Source organism: Falco biarmicus, chromosome 3 (genome assembly GCF_023638135.1).
Source record: "Falco biarmicus isolate bFalBia1 chromosome 3, bFalBia1.pri, whole genome shotgun sequence".
Lineage (NCBI taxonomy): Eukaryota > Metazoa > Chordata > Aves > Falconiformes > Falconidae > Falco > Falco biarmicus.
In genome coordinates, this window is record NC_079290.1 from 89,284,229 (window position 1) to 89,303,944 (window position 19,716).

A 19,716-nucleotide genomic window follows, 5' to 3' on the forward strand; every position below is an offset into this window, starting at 1 on the left:
GATGCGGGTCAATATGCCAGAGTGCCACTGGCATGAGCTCAATATAAATGCAGTGAAAAGGTACATCTGGGGCGCGTGCCCTCAGTTTTCCTCATCTGGCTATGTCCCAGGCTCCAGCTGGATAACCAGCTGTGTCCCAGCTCTGAAGCACTGCCAAGCTTGGAGCCTCTCTGCTGCCACTCCTTCTCTTTCTCCTTGCTACTACTTCTCATTATTTTCCCGTTTTCCACACTTCTGCTGCATAAAAATTGCCCATCTGACAAAGAGTGTTACAGTCAAAATCTCATTATGGGCACAGGGGAACACACCTTATTTGCAGAGCCAATAATTAGAGTTTATTGTTAGTCTGATTAATGTTTCAACAGTAAAATCAAAATGAAACAAAGTCCAGTTACTATGATGCTAACATTTGTAGTCCGTGTTAACTAATTATTGCTAATTCTATTATCAGTACAGTCCAGGTTGTTAGTCACCAGCTTCCTGGTATCTACCTCTTTTTTGTCATGCCATGCTCACCTTGCTTATGAGTAGCAACAGCAAATAATTAGTGTCCCAAGTTCCTCACTGGGAGGAGTATGCTGTTGATGGTTATTTTCCTCATCTTTGGTCCTGGGTCTGCTTGGAGTTTTCATAGTCTGTTGCTATCCCTTTTTTTAATTGGTGCCCAATTTTAGTAACAGAATATCCACTTAGGGGTTGTTGGAACAACATACATGATTTAATTTCTTCGGGCTAAACCCATGAAATTCACAGTGTTAAGCTAAATAACAAAAAATAAGTTGGACATTAGCCACTGTTTGGCAATTGCTGGTTCAGCTAAAACAAGCTAGTGTAAGCTCGGGACCATACAAGGCCTGAAGTGGCCTGGTTAAGATAAAATAAAATAAGCACTTTTTCAGTAGCAATGGCAACATCTTATTTCCTAAGGTGCAGGGCTACAAAAGCTGTGTTCACAGTGGTGCTGCTGACACATACGTGCTCTCACACATACCAATTACGTCAATGTTTTTGTCAGTAAAACTCTGCTTACCTGATCTTTTTCCAGTTACAGTCAAATGTTAGATGTTGTTCCCTGAAACACCTACAGTTTTCTTTCCAGCTGAAGTTGCTCGGCTCTGTTCACATCTGACAGAGTCACACTTGCATTTCAAGAAACAGCAGCTTGTGGTTTCATGTGGTTTTCAACATGAAAACAGCCTCCGTCCTGTTCTGGACACTAACGTCAAGGAAATGCTTTAGCCATTCAGCACTGAAACCAAAGTTCAGTTCCACCAATAGTAGCATTACTATAGCCATTACTAGTACAGGTAGTAGTGTACAGCACACAGGTGCAGACATAAATTTATATATTTTTATATATATTTATATATACACATGTAAGCTCAACACTTGGAATATGGAACAAAGTGACAATGTATCACACTTCTGACAAACTTCAGGCATTTATAAACAGAAAGGAACGAAAATCTAAAATGATATATCTTAGATTTCCCATTTAATGAAATACCGTATTTTTTCATAGACAGCCTGAACCTTGGATAATCCCTACTGCTTTAAAAGCGCCCATACTTGAAAATAAGTCCTCTTACAACCTACAGTGTAAAATAACCTGCAGTAAATCAGAAGAAAGGGGTATTGGTTAGAGATTATGGGGAGGAAGGGGAGGCAGACAGCTCCAGGGCAGACTTTCCTTCATATTACCTGCATGTACCTAACACCTGCATTGTTGCTAAGCTGCAAGGACTTTAAATTGGAAAGAGAATCTAATTTCTGTCTTAAACCAGATAAATTATGGATTGGTTATGTAACTGAAGAAACAACATTTCATTACAAGACAATCAGATAATGTGTAGATGGAGCTAATAAACTGCTGGTGTAATTTTGGTTTGTTTTAAAACTTGTCTTCAACCAGCACATGAGAAATGTCATAAAACTGTAAATGTCCTGCAGCTTATTTAAGAAAAAATCATTAAAAACAAAGTTATTAAGACTTTGAGTAGAAATACATGAAATCTTACAGATTAAAAAGAAGCGTACACATGTGTATGTATTTATGAGTGTATCCATGTTCAGTTTGTAATAATTTGTCAGATTTTTTGGTCTCCATTTTGTGTTTTGTTTTTGAACTAATGCAAAAACAACATGGGATAAGAGGCTTAAATGCCATTGACCCTATTGCAGTAAGAGTTAGGTTTCTAAATACCTTTGAAGGTCTGGTCTTTACATTCACTCTGTTTCCACATTCAGGAATGGTAGCTTTACAATTCTCACAAAATTATTTTGAGGTTAAATATAATAAAGATAATTAAGTGATCAAACTCCTTGGTAATTGAGACTACATGGGTACCTTAGACAGGTGAATAAACAGTCATGTTTACCTTCAGGGCAGTTTGACAATTTTCAGCTTACATCAGTTTGCCCATAATTAGAGGTGAGAAGGAAACAGGAAAGCAGAAAGTGGGAGGACTTTAGGATCAAAGCTAAGTGACCTTGACAGGAAGGTGGTTTTTATCTCTCCAGAAGGAAGTAACCTAAGCTGACAACAGTCACAGTGCAGTAGAAGGGCACATAATATTTAGGATAGTGGTACAGTGTAATATTTAGGATAGATTTGCATTAAAATGCAAATAAGTGCAATTTTTGGAATCTCTGAGATTTAATTAAATGCGTCCTCTTTTGCAAAAGCATGGATTTCTCTAGATACAGTCAGTAAACATTTGGTCACTTCATGTAGTATTTAAGCTCCAGTGTCTTCAGCTGTAGTCATTAAAATCAGGCTAACAGAATTTTTGTCAATAAAAAGAATAGCAACAATTGAAAGAAGCAATAGTAGAACGAAGAAACATTTAAAAAAGAATTAAGAGTGACATGCTGGCTTTTATGACACAAAAATCTCATCAGTTTCAACAAGACTGAGGCTGGTTGTTTCTGTTTACCACTTTCTGTAAAAGCATCAGAGAAGTTTAGTTTTGCCTCAAGAAAATACTTAAGACATATGGACTAGTCTTTCCCCTAATGGAAGAATAGCAGATTTATCCCTTTCTGATGGGGAGCAGTGTCAGAGACTGTATTGACACCTCGGCTGCTCAAGCTTCGTTTCTTACTAGAAATGCTTTTCTTGAGCATTAACTGCTCAGGGGAATATCTTTCAAATGAAACGGATTTTCTGAAATAAGAAGGAAGTCTCTCTTGTCCAGATTAGTATCTCTTTGTCTTTTTTTTTTTTAAACAGAGACATCTGTTTACAGACATGAAAGCACAAATTATGCAGAAATACTTTCTTTTAATTCTGCTCCTCCCAAACTACTTATCCAGTGTTTTTCATCTTGGTTATCAATCCCGGCAGCTCCGTGGAATTAATTCAGAATCAAAACCAAAACTCCACTGAACAAAGGAGGCCAATTTTGCCGTCTTCAGAGGCTTGCACAGAGCAACGTCCCACTGAATCCTGGACCTAGAACAACCACTTACATCAGACATTTTGTATTTTTAGGATTAGCTCCTTCAGTTGTCTAAAACATAATAGCAGAGCTGTCCTAGAAGCTTCTAATCCCCAATTTGCTGTGTATGATGATCACATAGTTATTCAGCATTAACAATATAGTTAAGAGTTGCAGTGTGACTCCCGCTACCTTCCATGGAAAATGATGACAAAGAGTCTGTCTGGAACAGATTTTAAAATAAAGCACCACATTCACGTCTCCATTACACGTGGGGAAGATTTCAGTAATTCCATTAGATACCTCACTTCCAAAAAATTATAAACTCTTCTTATATCCCAAAGAGATTCTACTTATAATTGCAAAGAATTTAACCATACTTTTAACACCAATTGTCTTAAGCAGATTGGAATCTTTCCAGATTTTTTTTTACTCCTAAGCAGCAACATGTTTACAGGGATGTGATACATAGCACTGAAAGGAACCTTCCTACAGTTTTTAATGCCTGCAGGAGTATGCTTTAATAATACAAGCAAAGGGGTTAGTCACTTGTATTATTTGATGTTCACAGTGTATGTATGCAGAGCTGTGTGAACTAAGAGAGAAAAAAAAATAATTGTGTGATTCAAATTCCCTCAATATTCCTAATTAAACAACTCATTAAAGTTTTCAAAGAACTAGTGACATAAGTGGCATTATTAAATACTTCAGAAGCTATTCAGTCACAAGTAACATTATTCTTTTATACATTTTCATATTCTGAGAAACATAAAATTACTAGCAAAAACATATTAAAAGGCCCTTTTCAAAGAAGAAAACCACCTCTCAGATTAGTGATTTGAAAAGCAAGTATGCATGTTTCCTATTCAAGAAACTTCAAGAGTTTCAGAAACATCACTCACTGTTCACAAAACCTCAGTTAAGTAATGAGTCATCAAGTGGCTGGAAATACACACTGAAGTGGTAAAGTTTATTGCCTCACCTGAAGTCACAGGCAGAGTGTAGATGATTCTGGCATGCAGTGGTACAACAAATAAATCATCTTGCCTGGACAAGAATGTCCCACTAGCCAGATTTCTAGAACATCCCTGCCATCATGGCGTGGTATTTATTCACCCTGGATGAACCTCAAACGTGCCTTATTCCTATTTTAATAGTCATTAACCAGTCCTAGTATCCTAGTAGCAGAAATAGTCCCTTACACTGCTGCATCTTTTTTTTTTTTTTTTTTTTTTTTAGCTAGCAATGAGGGTAGCCCAGGAGGACTTGCCATGGATATTTCCACCTGCTGTCATTCATTATAGCCCTGCTTGAGAAGATCTCCTAGACCCTTAATAGGATCCCAAGTAGGATCAAGAGATCTGAGAAGGGAGGCCAGCAGATCTGCATTAGCTCTTCTGCTACAGCTTAAGCTGTGCAGTTAATAGAGGTAACATTAAGAGGCTTTTAAAGAAGCTATAGCATTTTAGTGTAGCCAGTTACTGTCACGATCAAAGAAATAATAAACTCTTTCATCAAAGAAAAGATGTGACCTACTAATCTACAGTTCTTTTAATAGCACTCTCGTAATGAAATGAGTCTTAATGGGCATCTCTCTATTTTCCAGTTGATTGCTTCTGTTGGAGCATATTTGCACAAATGCAGTTCACTTGCCCACAATAAGCCGAGCATTGCAGGCGTTTCTGATTTGGTACCACTCTGCATCCATTTCACACTGGTAAATGACCATGAAAGTCTATAAGAAATAAGAAGGCCCTTGACAATCAAATACAAAGCCAAAGTTCAGCTATTTCTATCTTCCCCAGGTCCAGTACCATATGTCCCTATGGTTCACCTAGCTTCATAGTGGGAAATTATCACACTTTTCTGTCAAGAAGTAAAGAAAAATATGGTGAGCACTGAACCTCTAGCAGAGAGAATGAAGCAAACAGCAGCTGGTGAATGGAAAACTGCTTAAGACAGACAACTGCTTTGCTCTCCCACAGATGAAATGGGGCACGCTGAAAATGTGGGGGTAGCAAGGAAAGTTGCTGTAAGGGGGAACTGCAAAAGGCAGGCAGAAGAGATTAGGGTCACTAAAAAGAGGCAAACAAAAAGGATAGTAGCAATCACATGTAGGATTGTGGCTATCCAAGAAATGTGAAGTTACAGACAGTTGTAAATAGCCAAAATGCAAAAAGTAGAAAAGAACAAACTCTTTTGCACATATAGAAGTGCATAAACTCTAATATGCCTAAATTAGAATCAGGTGAACTCCACCTACCTGTTAGCCCTTAGTTGTACCAGTTGCTATAATCCCATTATCTCAGTCTGTGAGTTTCTTCTGTAGGAAATAAATCAGGATTTTAGCAATTAATATCATGTTTGACAACAGTATACACTGCCCAAAGCACAACCAGGACATTCCTGTCAAAGAATTTTCTTTTACTTGTGTCTGTTATTGAACTGCTTCATTACTACATCAAAAATAGTTAGTCTTTGATAGGAAGATATGCTGGTGCCTATTGAAAAAGAAACCTTACCTCCTCCTTTCTTTTATTCCTGGCTATGCGTGTGGCAGTATAGCCTCTGCCTTCATTATCACACTGCAATGCTTGAGGGAGAACTGCAAGGCCACTAAAGCAGCTGCAAGCCCAGACTTTTTCTCTTGTGTTTGGAGAGTATGGCTGACACCTTGGCTTTAAGTAATTGCTGATCAGCAAAGACAGGATCTGTTGTCTATGGTTCTGTCTCATTTATGGGAGCTTGTGGATAATTTTCCTCTCATGGCGTGGAGATAGATGCCTGATAAATGGTAGGCTGAGTGCGCATAGAAAAAGTGAAACAGGATATCTCTTCTACAATACAAGAAACAGTTTTCAGGGAGAAGCTGACCAGATGTTTTTTTAATGTGCCTAAAGATTTGGAATAGTTCCCTTACTAGAGATTTTTGGGTGGTGGCATCTCATGCCTTTCTCAGAATGGAGTCTTATTTAAAACAGCTCCATTTTTGCTTTACAATGAAAAGCCTACAATGTCACTGATCATTTCTAAGAGTCTGTCTAGGAGACTTTCAAGTACCAGTGCCTAAAAAGAAATAGAAGAAGATGCATTCAAACGATGTAGCTTTTTTAGTGGAGTGACAAAATGCTTTAACTTAGGCACTTCGAGTCACCCAAGAGTCTTTCACTTTCTGTTAACTGGGTAGGGAGACTAGGCTCCTTTTCAGACATCAAATTTTGTTGAATAACGTAGTCTGAATTCCTTTTTGATGACACTCCTGCTTTGAAGAACCTGATAGTTCTCTATTCTAAAATAAATAAATAAATAGATAGATAAATAGGGTTAGGGAAAATCCCAACTTTATAAAAACAACTGCAAGCTTGATAGCAGCTTATTGCATGTCTGAAAACAACAGTAACTTTCACAACAGGATGACAACACTAGAGAGTTCCATCAAGTGCTGCAACAATTTTCATGCGTTCAGGGATACTTTTGGTACTGCTGAAAATCCTTTGGCTATGATTCCATGTACATCTGCTACTCTCTGCCATTAAGATATCATTCAGGAATAAAAGACCCATGTATCAGATATGCATAGCAGTAGGAGTGCTACCTATTTGTTCTCCTACTAAATGTTTTTTACTACTAAATTGCTTAGCTGTTTTAGTCTTCTCTCCATCAAGAAAAACTTAATATGATTTACAGCATTAGTATTAGCTGCTAGTCACATACCCGTCCCCTGTTGTTGGTTGTAACGAAGCATTAGGGGAATGCTTCTGGCTGCAGGGGGACAATAAAATATTGTGGAGACTTGTCCCATCACCTGCAAAAGGCAGAAGTGGCAAGAAGCCTTTTGCAAGACCAGCTACTGCTTCCTCTTAATGCCACACAGAAGCACCACAAAGAGGATAGGATCAGCTGGAGCTGGGTCCGTCCTTCCTCCTCCATATAGCTGCTTGCAGAGGTGACTAGTCTGTGACACCTACATAATGTTGCTGCTCTTGCAGCAGTTACTGCTCTTGCCTGCACACCCAGGGGACATCAGATCCTTTTCCAGGTGTTTCAACTACAGCGTCCACACACTCTCCAGCATACGCCTACATCCAGCCAGTCTGTGCAGCAAAGGTGCACGTGGTGGTTAAAGCACAGATATTATGGCTTGGACTGGCACACCATCAGAAAGGAAGAAGAATAACCTTGTGATTAAAATGCTGCTGTATGCCTCAGGAAATCTAAGTCCACGCTCCAGCCCTGCACAGGTAACGTTGAATGACCACAGAAAAGTCACTTTATGCAACCATACAATGGAAACACGATTTCCTTACTGTGCTTCGATCTTTTGTGTTGAGGCTGTTTATGCACAGTGGACAAAAGACACGCTCACAGTGTGGCTAAATACAGACTTAGAGTGGGCATCTCTGGAAAAGGATGACACTAAGGCTCTTTTCAAATGCCAGGTGAAAAAAAAAATCAAAATATCTGAGAGCAGACAAACATCATCATCAATCCAGTCACCAGCTACTTCATAAAGTCATACAGTCGTCTTTTGCCACCACCAGTCATGAACTAAAGATGAAGATGTACTTCTCACTTTCTCTCTTTTGTCAGGGTGTGCTTTTGTGAAGGCTGGTGTTTGTGTGCGTTCAGGTCCACCAGCATTAAAGCAGTTGCATTGTTCAAAAGTGCCACATTAATAGATCCTAGTGCAGGATAGAGGTGGTAGTTATCTTAACATTTCTTCTGCATTTAGTTATTTTTATAGTTCTGGACCTTTTTTCATGCTGAGAGAATTGAATAAAAAAATTACTTTGAAAGACACTATAATCAACCACTGATGGCTGCAATTACATTGTGTACTTCACGTCTTCAGAAAGTGCCTCTAGTTTAAAACCACAAATCTTTCAGTTTGAATTCTCTCTTGGCTCTGTTCAGTTTTATTATTTCAGAGGTGTATTTACAGGAATGATCGCTAGAGTATATGGGTTTATATAACAAAGATAGGAAAAAAAAAAAGGTGAACATCAGAAGATTAAAATTTCCTCAGCTATCTTCACACTGAAAAATTGATATTTTTTTTTCTGTTGATGATTATTTACAAAGGAATGCCTCATGGACAATGAAGGAAAAAAAGCATTTGGATTTCAGAGCTGTAAAAGCTAATTCACATTTGAGAAAATTATTAGATGGAGACTTCCAGATCTGACTGGTCATAAGAGAGATGTAATTGTAAAGTAAGCTCAAACTCAACAACTGCTTTTTAAGTCCAAGTCAATTATGGACAAGTCTGCAGTGTTACAGCTTCTGAGCACATGAAACTTAGCTATTACTGAAAATCTAGTAAGGAATTCTTTGCTATGTATGAAAATGTATCAATATGATATATTAAAATGTAAGAATATGACACTGAAAAGAAGTTAATGTGATAAATCTGGAAGCCTCCGTTTTTTTGAAGTTAGCTGGAATACTGTCTTTTCTTTGTACAACTATTGCTACTTTAACCTTTCCCCCACCCCCCCGATGAGAATAATTTTTCTGCAGATTTCCCATACAGCCTTAATCCTTTCCTTGCAGTCTTGCCTGCAGGGTAGCAGAACCACATACTTTACATTTGCAAGGACAGCCACAAGGACAGCCTAGGGTCCTGGCTTCCCTGGGTCATTCAAATTTCCTTAGAGACTTAGACATTGCTTCTTGGGCATGGCTTTGCAACAAGGTAAAATACAAGCAAATGATCACCAGATCCTCACCTAACATGCCTCATTCCATACTACAGACTATCCCACTTTGCACAGCAAACACGGGATTTGGCCATTATTCTTCTCCCCCATTAATGCTTTCCCCATCTTTCATTCCTCAGGCTTTGACAATTAAGTGTTGATGTCTTCCTCCTCTCTGTCAGGCTTGATGGGTTAAATACTTGCACCTGATGCTTAAGCCAGGGGAAGGTTCTTCCAGCAGGACTGTGTGAGTATGGAGAGTATCTCTCACTGCATGTTCTTGCCAGAGGACTAGCAACTGGTTGTCCTGCACAGGGAAACTGAAGCTGAAACCTGCAATCCAGTTTCTGTGGTGGGCCATTTGCTCTGTAGAATTGGTTGGGATTTAAACAGGGTCAGTTTGCCTGGCAAACTCAAATCGGTACTGGCTGAGTATGCATCCGAAAGGTATGATATCAGAATATTTTTAGTGCATCTCCACATCTTCTACAAAATTAAATATAATTTAAAGCTACCAGAGCAAAATCCTCCTTTTCTTCCAAAAGTGTTGTATGTACTTCATATAATATGACTATTAAAGAAGCCAGGAACTGGTCTGCATCTATCCACCACCAACCATAAATCAGACCTGATTTGGGGGCAGTGAAGGCACATACGCTGCTGGATTCACAGTGTCATCTGCTAGAATGAAAGAGCAGGCTCTATTCTGTCTTTGTGCATTTTTACCCAAGAATCTAAATGGTGTCTGTGACGATGGATGCAGTTTAGTTGTGTTGCATAAATGAGAAAAAAGAAAAACGCAAACAAAATCCACCTAAACCTACAACATTTCCCATGCTTAGTTTCCTAAATTACTATACCACATCACTTACTAACTTTCAGCTCCTTACTCAGGGTCTGTGTGAGAATAACAATGCATTATCAATTCCTGAAAATACAATTAATATTCATTCCATTGTACTAATGGACCTTAATTCCTAATGTATGAAGGTTTGTACCCAACCCTCAAACAATGAAACTGCACCTAGATGACTAGTGAATAAAAGAGAAAAAAAGAAAAAAAGAGAAAAAAATATCAGCACTTCTGTTTAAATAAAGGTTATGTCAGAAACTTTAGAGACAGTGATGGTTGTTGGCATATTTAGAGGCTATCTAAAATCTAATAATCAGCAGCCCATAACATCCAGGATTTATAAATACATACAGAAGAATAATTAAATGCATGGAATCTGAAAAGAAATTTTCAAGTCCAGAATCTAGGACACTTTATAAAACATATTCTTTTGAGAGTTTATTGAGGAGGGGATACTATGGGGCTGAACAGAAAAGAATGAAGAAAAAGTGTTTTCCCTCTCCTCGCTGTTACCTCTCACGGGAATGCTCTTTGCTAGTCTGATTTATTTAACCAGCAGCTGGGAAGCGCAGCACAACCCACAGGGCTGAGTGGGAGTGAAGGTGGAACATCTTTGGGGTTCCTGGTGTCAAGAATTTGCACCTGATGCCTGTCACTGTGCCAGAAAGGCATGTCCAGGGCAGAGCTCCCTGATTTGTAGGAGCAACTCCAATGGACACATTTTCTCTTTGATTTATAGCTGAAATAATTAAGTATTTCTCTGAAAGGGTGTGAATTTGCACTGAATTCTCACACTGGTGTCATCAAGACATTACCTACATTAATGAGATACTGTGGGAGAAGGTGAATAGAAAGGTTGACTAAGAATATCATCACCTAGGGGAAATGATTTTGAAGTAAGTTGATGTTTATACTGATTAAGCAATTGTTTGAGGGTTTGATCCTTCAAAGAGGCATGAACATAAACTTTAAATCTGCAGCTTGTCACACCAAAGACAGTTCTGTGACTGCAAGTAACAGTGTTTTTATATTAACAATCATCATACCTAAAGTTAGACTGTGATTCTTTTAATGCTTGGCTATGCAGATTCCTTCTTCTCCCATAAGCCCCCCAGATTTGCTATATATTTGAGCTGACAGAGCTAAGCCAGTTGTCTGAGTCTGGTGTACAGTAAAATTGTTTTTCATTCTTGACAGTTGAACATGATGAGTTCCGCAACAAGCTGACTGGGCTGATGGTCGAGAGAACACCATACTTAAAGCAGCCCTTTTGTCTTACTGCTCATCTTTACATGATGTAAAGAAAACAAAGACATTTTAGCCACGATCCCAAGGTCCCATCAGTTATATTTGCACATCTACATTTGAAGAAAATAAAATATCCCTGGTGAATGGCTTGTCTTCAAAATAAAGAAAGGAGATTGCACAAGAAAAACTATTTATTTTTTTTTTTGCAGAGACCTCTCTGGAGCATGAGACACAGGGACTGGAGCACAGAATGGCATTTAAGAGCCACAGGATCTCACTCTTTGCTAAAGGCTCCGCTTAGAGTATAGTGCTTCTGTGCTTTTTATTCACTCAACTGAATTTATCACTATGACCCATAAAACAGTTATCAGCACCTAGAGGGCAAAGACACCCTGCATGTCATTTGGTACTTACCCAATTGCATGCTTAAGCCAAGGTCTGTAAAGGTGTGCCTCCTCTCTTGCCACTCACAGGGAAGCTGCTGGGGCTTAGCTGATCTGCTGCTTCAGAAGACTTCCCAGTCAAGAAGGACATTATGGGATCATGCCCTTATTTCAGCATTTTCGACACATCTCTGCAGAGGAGAGTAAAAGGCTGTATTTCACAGCTATGATATCATTCTCGTGAGCTATATTTCAGCACGAGCCACTATAAACCTCTCCCATGACATCAGACCTGTGAAATATAGCTGACTTCAAGTGCAGAAAATTCCCCCCAGGAATAATTGTTTCCTGGCAATTGGCACTTGAAGGACCGATTCTTTAAGGTTGGTACAAATCCTGTGTAGTTGATGCTGCTCTGGGTAGCACTGCTTAGGAAACATTAAGTGCAGGACCAGAGGTACGGAGCCCCACTGTGCGATGTGGCCATAGGGATAACGAGATGAGCACTGGGGGAGCCTGTCAAGTGATGATTTTCACTCGCTTATGCCTCAGCAATCCATGCAGACTGCACTAATAGCAAAAAATAGGTTTTCTCCTATGCTGCAGTCCCTACCTCAGACCCTGTCTCCCTGATAAGGCGAGCCGTGTGGGCACAGCCAGAGCTGCTGTCTCATCCATCTTTTCACATCTGCACGCCAAGCACAGATCACGAGGGGTGTGCTGTTAAATGGCAGCTTGCCAGGGCACTGATTAACTCACCTGGGCAGGCACCAACCTCCCTGCAAAGCAACCTGGCAGGAAAATGGAAGTCAAAAATATTGCGTGAGATATAATCTCCTCTTTCACATCACACCAGGGAAATGCCCACTAGAACAGACTCCACTCAGAGCTGGGGGTTAGAGGAGTGGATGTTAGCAGAGTGGTAAAGGACAAGACCTTTCGCACGTCAGAAGGGTACAGCAGGTGGTTAAGAGAGTATAAACTGGGAGAGAATTAAAGCCACTTCAGGTCTCCGGAGCCTGAATCTGTCCATGTTCCCCTTTAGCGACCTGTGCACTTATTTGCCCCTGCTCCATGAATCGCACTAAAAGCGATTGTTGAAAAAAATTTTAAAGCTTAGTCACTCTGTTTCTGTTCCTGCTCTATGAAGGTCACCTTGTGGTGGGCAGCAGGTCAGTTGTTGCTGTTGGATCTGTGTGCGTGTGTGTGTGTACGGTTACAGGTATGTGTGCCTCTGTCTATCTCACAATGCTCAAAGTTTATGTGGACACAGCTTCCACGACCTGCAGGACAGAGTTGGTTTTGCCTACGGGAAGTTCACTGGCAGTAACGAGAGCTAACTACAAACCTTCTCTCTTCTCTGGAGAAAACTACACTGCTTCAGAATTAATTGTACCTTTTCTCTTCTTCCTCTTAACGCTAAAAAAACTGACTCCTCATCCAGAAGTTACCTTTTTACAGTATTTTACCTTGTGAAGCAGTAAAACAATATTGTTTGAACAGCCCTGTTCCATTACCTACTCCCCATCTAAAAGCTAAGTGGTATTTTCTAAGAGGAACCGTAAGAGACTTGAGGTTATTTCATGTAATTCATTATTAAGAACAATGAGAACCAGAAGAGTGGCAAATCTGAGGAATTTTAAATGCTTTAACTCCATCAGTGTAGCTCAAAAGCTAAATTCTGCCCGATTTACACCTTCAAAAAAACCAAACACACATAATATAGGGAAAAAAAAGACCTTTGATATAGAATATGATCCAAGCAGTGCTGTGTAAAATGCTTAGAAAAAAAATAAATTCCTCTTTTAAATTTGGTATAGTGAGACTGTCATTCCACAGTATTTACAAAGATTCAGAACTGCTGCATTGAATTTTAAGCTGGTTCAGAATTATTGTTTTCTGAACAGAATATGGAGGGGGGAACAAACTTAACTTAAAAGAATCTATGCAAAACCGAATGAAATTTAATGAAATTATCCTTCTCTAAAAGTATGGATCTGTTTGGACTAAAAAATTAACAAAGTCTTTATGAAACATATATGTTGTGGACTGTTTCTGTCAACTAATTCTGATTTCTTCACATTATAAAACATTCCGAAGCTGTTCATTAGGCATTTTGCCTGACTGATTACCTGAGACTCATAGTACCATTTCTTCTTCCCGAAGAGAAGCTTTCAATGTTTTTTAAAAAACAGAACTGGCTTCACTACACTGTGGTGCTTTTTGTGTAGCTTTTTTCATGATGAAACCCATGCAATCTTCAGAGATAGGGATCATTTTCATAATTATCTTGTAGGTGCACAGATATTTAGTATTAATAATGATATTATTAATATATACTATATACTAGGAAGCAGTACCTAGTAAGAACCCACAGATAGCAATGAAATAGCTGATTTTTTTATTATTATTATTTTAGAAGTTACTAATTAAAGCATTTACATATATAACTTGGTATTTAAAGTTCCAAAACTTGGTACAAAACTCTGGCAGTAGGTAACTGAGAAAACCAAAATGTCCACTGAAGTTCCTACACAGTATCAAACAGGTCTAGTATGTGGGAGATATTGACAAATATGCACATTTATTTCACTAACCTGTTTACTTGTCCCCACCTAAATGAAGCCAAAGGCAAAACTCCTTAAATGTGAGGGGGAAATCCTGGAGTTCTCTAAGTCCAGGCTCTTCAGCCCATAACTATAGTGACAGAATACTTCCTGGGAAGACAGGTGTACTCTTGCTAGCCCTTCTTCGATGTAATAAGATAACCTCATCAAGATCCCCAGTCAGAAACTGAGCAGTTACGTCCCAAAGTTCGGGCAGTAAAAAAAGAGAAATGCCTGGTTTGCCTTAGTTGATGAATGGAAGTAAATTGAGTTAAGGGGGGGGGACCCCCAAAAAACCCCAAATATCGCAACTCCTTCCTCCTATTCAATATAGATCCCCCCAGATTATTTGAAGGACCACGTGCAACATTTTGAACCAGAAACAGTCCAGATTTTCAACAATCGCTATTACTCTTCTACTTTTTTTGGACTTGTTTACTGTAGTCATGAATGTTAAGTACCTTTGAAAAAGCTCAAAAATTTGTTGTTTTTCTTTTCAGAGATCCTTTGAGACTGCAAAGACTATTTGAAGAAGGAAGACGGCATGAGATTGGATTCAGTGCAGTAAAGTAGGTTAGTTTGAGGACAAGACAAAAAGTGGTTATTTAGATTTTTCTTGTGTTGCCGTGATGAGAACTTACCATTGCTTCTGGCTGCTATTTTGGGCTGGTCAGCCCCACCAAAGTTTCTTAACTTCATTATCCGGAAGGACTAGTGGCTTTGCAGAAAAGGAAAAGATTTTGGTATTGTCTGGAAGCAGCAGACAAGACCCCCATCGTTCCAAAAGGAGCTGGATGTGGAATCAGTTCTTTTTATTGGAGGAATACACAGGAACTGACTACCAATATGTTGGCAAGGTAAGATTCTTTCATACATATCTATGTTTTGATTTTAGAAGCACTGGAAAGCCAGCAATAGCAAGTAGGTAAGAACAACTCCTGCTACAACGTTTAGTTCACCTTCCTGTCTGCTGAGCTTCTGCTGAGGAGTAATTCAGTGGAAAGGTTAGTGCACTTCAGCTTCAAATTATAATCAACAACAGGAAGTTCCTCATTTAACCAGCAAGTGCCATAGCCAATCATGCAGAATTATATTAAAGATTTTTCTTTTCATTTTTGCTTGGAAATAATGCAGCTTAATTACAGAGTTGTCTAGGCCAGATTTTTAGCTTTAAAATGTAATATGCATTTTCCCTCATGCACATTAACTTTCCTAGAGTCAAACTGTATAAACCAGAAGAGGTTTTGATCTGAGGTATCTGGGAATCACAGTGCTGGTATTTTGGTGAGGGTTCTTTTTACCCAGAAAAAGGTCATAATTTCCCGTTTTATCCCCCACTGCACACAACAATGTTGCAGCCATTTTCTGACAAGGTTTTGTGGTGCCACCGAGGACTCTATGGCATGACCTTAATATCATGAGCCATGCTATTACAAAGAGTTGAAGCACACTGTGCTTATACACTAAGAAGCAACAGGCAACTGAGCATTTCTAAGCTCAAAGCCTGCTGACAGAAAAGGGTCTGTAAATAAATAAATAAATAAATAAATAGAAATAATAATAACAATAGTAGTCATAATAAGAACCACAACAATAATAAAAAAATAACAGCTTAACTCTGAGAATATCCACCTCCCTGAGCAGCAGACCCCCATGTAGGTAAATATGCAAATTGCAGAGCTAATGCACTGTGGTAAGTCTAGAGAGAATCTATACTGCCCATGGTACCAGAGTCTATAGGAGTTTCTCTTGCAGAATTCAGAAATTGTGCTATTGATGATGACATTCGAAGCAGAAACAATACAGCTTAGTTTTCCAAACTGAAATAGGATTATGCCTAATCTAGTTTGATCTCTCAAGCCTCTTAGCAAAGGCTGCAGGTCACAGTGGTTTGACATTTTATCTCCCTCTGAAAGTCTCTGAGAATTCCCATGAGAGATGGTGGCTGCTTTTCTTGCCTGCCAATCAACTGTCAGTCAAAGCTGGATGTGACACCTCTCTCCTGCTAGGATGGCTGCAAGGCATGATTCAAATGAAGAGCTACTCAGATGGTGTAGTACTCTTAGAGCTCTGACCAGGATAATCAGTATTCATGAAGGGTACCATTGAGCCCAATCTACAGGAAAAAGCCAAAGGCAGAGAGTCCTCAGAAAGGGGAAGTAGAGAAGGAAGATAAGAAGGTAATAAAAAAGCCAGAAGAGAGTAAGAGGGAAGAGCTAGAAAGATGGAGGTGGAAGGAGAGGAAATCAGAAGAGGAATCCAGATAGAGGAGGGTAAAGTGACATCAAATGGGAGTAGAGGATAGGACCTGGGAGAAAAAGTTTAGCTAAAGAGAGGACAAATAGGAACAGAAGATGAGACAGTGAAGGGGGGTGAGTGTGTGTAAGAAATATGGAGTCAAGGAAAAAACAAAAAACAACTACAAATTGAAAGACAGCAGTTCTCCATGCACTCTCCTTTTTCACAGTTTATTCTGGGAGTGTGAGAGTAATGGGGATCCCTTCTCCGTATATAAAGTATGTGGTCCTAAGGTGAGTCTTACAGCCTGTAATTTTCACTGTGAATTTTTACATTAGACCTGCTCAGCCCTAAGTCCCCATTCTCCCCACTGCAGAGTTAGAGCAGAAGCTATTGGCTTCAGAGGGACTGATGCGGCAGGGAATATTCCTGTAGGATGAGTTTGCTGAGAAACAGTTAAAAAATGGTCTAGTTGGACCAGAAAACAAAAAAAGTTTAAACTGGAGTCATTGAAGAGAAAGAAATGTGGATGTTATTTTTAAAAGTTGTTCTACTATTGGTACTTTAATACACTTCCTATTACAAAGCGTAGAAACAACACATAACGTATAAATGTCATTGATTCTGTGTTGCTGGGCTGTTCACAAGTGGCCTTTCACATGTCTTTCAAATGCCAGAACTGCTCACACCCTTGTAATTGAACAATTAGCCAGGAGGCATGGAAGAGCAGCCATTTATTATTAGACAAAGTTGAGTGTTGGTGTGAGGATAAATTATAGAAACAGCTGAATGTCTCCAAATTGAGGTAACCAGACAATTTAACTGAGCAATTAAACTTGATTGGTGTGGGCAAATGAGGATAATGAACATATTTATGAAACATATTTTTTCTCAGAGAACTAAATGTTAACCTTAAATATGAACCGAAAGTGGTAAGAATATTTGGTTATAGTCTTTTTATTCTCTTCTATCATAAAGGAATGTGAACAAGAAAATCTTTTAAAACAATAGCAATATATGTATGTAAAGGGCAGCTGTGCTTACAACTTACTGTGTAAGCAGTCAGACCTGGATCTTCTGGGTTTTTTTGTTTAGTGCTTAAAGCTGGTGGGCATTAACATCATAATTATTAAAAAATTACTCCATATAAGCGACAAGAAAAAGAATCTTTTACTCAGGTTGGGTTTACTTTTTTCTTCTCATTTGTTAAAATCTGTTTAATTCAAACATCTATATCAAAATCTGAGATACAAGAAGTCTGTTGTGAAAGAGTCTAACAGTGGTATTTCTATAAACTTCCTGAATTACAGTTGCAAAATCCTGTAACTGTTTATACTACAGGAAACCACATTTATACCATAACAGTCTTAGAGAGAAGGGGAAGAAAAGTGGGAATATATTCAGATTTGAGATAAATGAAGAAGGTAATCTGTCTGAAGATAGAGCTCAAGGCAGTACTGACACAACACTGAAGCATCATCCAAGTCATGGACCAGAGCACTACTGTGCTCTGTACCCTCTATACTCCATATCCAATGAATGCAAATGTTTTCCATCTTTAAGGAGATAATTGCCTAAGCACACACAAAACAAGGTAGCCCTTTTTTGGTACCCATGGGTAGTCAGATATTAAAAAGTGCTCCCTAGTTTTGTATGCCACACACTTTACTGTCAGCCCAAATATGCTTCTGTATCACACTGGACAAGAATATGTGGCTGCCAACGAGAAGCTCCCAGTGTTATCAATACCAGTTTATTGTATGCTATGGCTTTGACACCAGATCCATCATTTTATTATTAAGTTCTTGTATTCCTGAATTTCATTCCTGTATATTCATGAAATAAAGCCTTTTAAAAAGAGTAGAAATTCACACGTCCAGTCTTGGTTAGTCTCAAGCATAATAATATAAGAAACTTGCAGAAAACTTCTAGAGTGGAATTATTCATTTCACTGCTGAATAACTTGTGAACTACAGCTATTCATTGAAGTGTGATTGATGGGCACAGTGACATTTTAACCTGAAGATATCTTTTCTTCTGGTTCAGAAATTATGGCACTTGGCAGGGACTCAGTCCCAAAATAAAATAAAAGGATTACATGAGCATCAAAATAGAGAAGTGCCCTGCATTACTACCTAGCAAAAATTTGCAACATTTGAGTCAGGTTTTAAAAGAGACCTAGTTGTACCTGTGGCTGCTTAGCACAATTTTAAAGGGTGGGGGTGAATGCATCTCTAAATCACAGGTAAACAATGGAGTGGTAGTGTAGCTGTATGTAGGAATATGTGCTACACTCCCTAGAGGTCTTCAGACAGTCCTGGGCAAAAGAGTGAAAAAAATCTGCCTTTTCCAAGAATATACTCAAAGGTATAGTTACTGTTTGTATGCACTTGATATCTTTGCATGGCTGTCCCATTGGCTACATAAAATCTATGTACTGGCGTCACTGAGTGGTCTTGTTAGAGCACACACCTACAAATTACTGTTAACATAAAGGGATAGGATGCCACTTTCTTTTAGACTAAAGGAAGATCTGAACAAGTCTTAAATCTTACTCGTTAACCCAGAAACAGCTTCTGGCAGCCTGCAGTGGAAAGAAGCAACTTGCTTTCCTGACAACAGGCAGAACTGTGGAATGGTTTTGTCACACACTCTCTGTCTGGCCCTAAAAGGAAACTTCCAGACATACTTTTCATTTTTGGTGGTCTTATTGATGTTCACACAGTTCAAGCAGTATGCTTGCCTGGAAGCTATCTGATGTTACTACCTGTACAACCTATTATAAACAATCATCATCTGCTGACAACTCCATTTTTCAAGGAAGATAAAGTCAAAGTCCTGCTGCTATGTGGCTTGGCAAAGCAGAAAGGATATGGCATTACTGTAGGCAAAACCAGAATCCTTTGTTTGGTGTTGAAAGAACCACTGGGAAAGATAAATTCCCCTCTGTCAATAATGGTATAAGGTACCATTGATCCTGCTTTGGAGGAGGAGATGACGAACTAAATGGTATCACAGTATAGTTTCAGTACTGGTTTCCTTTCTGTTGCCTGATTTTACTTCTGGCTACAGCTATTCTGAAGGCAAGCAAAACCGTTCCTTGCAGTGTATGTCACCAGAAGCAAATCAAACAAAAGGTAGAATCTTTCCAAACCACTGCAAGTAGTGGGACCAAGTCACATACTGAGACAAAATATCTGGTTGTGAGTGCATACGAGGGGCTATTTAAACAAGGAAAATTATTGTCAT

General features: G+C 39.0%; 1 protein-coding gene across 1 annotated transcript in view; it reads left to right on the forward strand.

Annotated features, from left to right (window-relative positions):
* CDH6 (cadherin 6) overlaps window positions 1-19,716 on the forward strand; it is a 108,025-nt gene that overhangs the window by 37,754 nt on the left and 50,555 nt on the right. Inside the window, exon 2 of the mRNA XM_056333190.1 lies at window positions 14,730-15,086. Coding sequence (XP_056189165.1) covers window positions 14,859-15,086 — 228 coding nt within the window. The 5' untranslated portion in view covers window positions 14,730-14,858. The remainder of the gene's footprint in view (window positions 1-14,729; window positions 15,087-19,716) is intronic.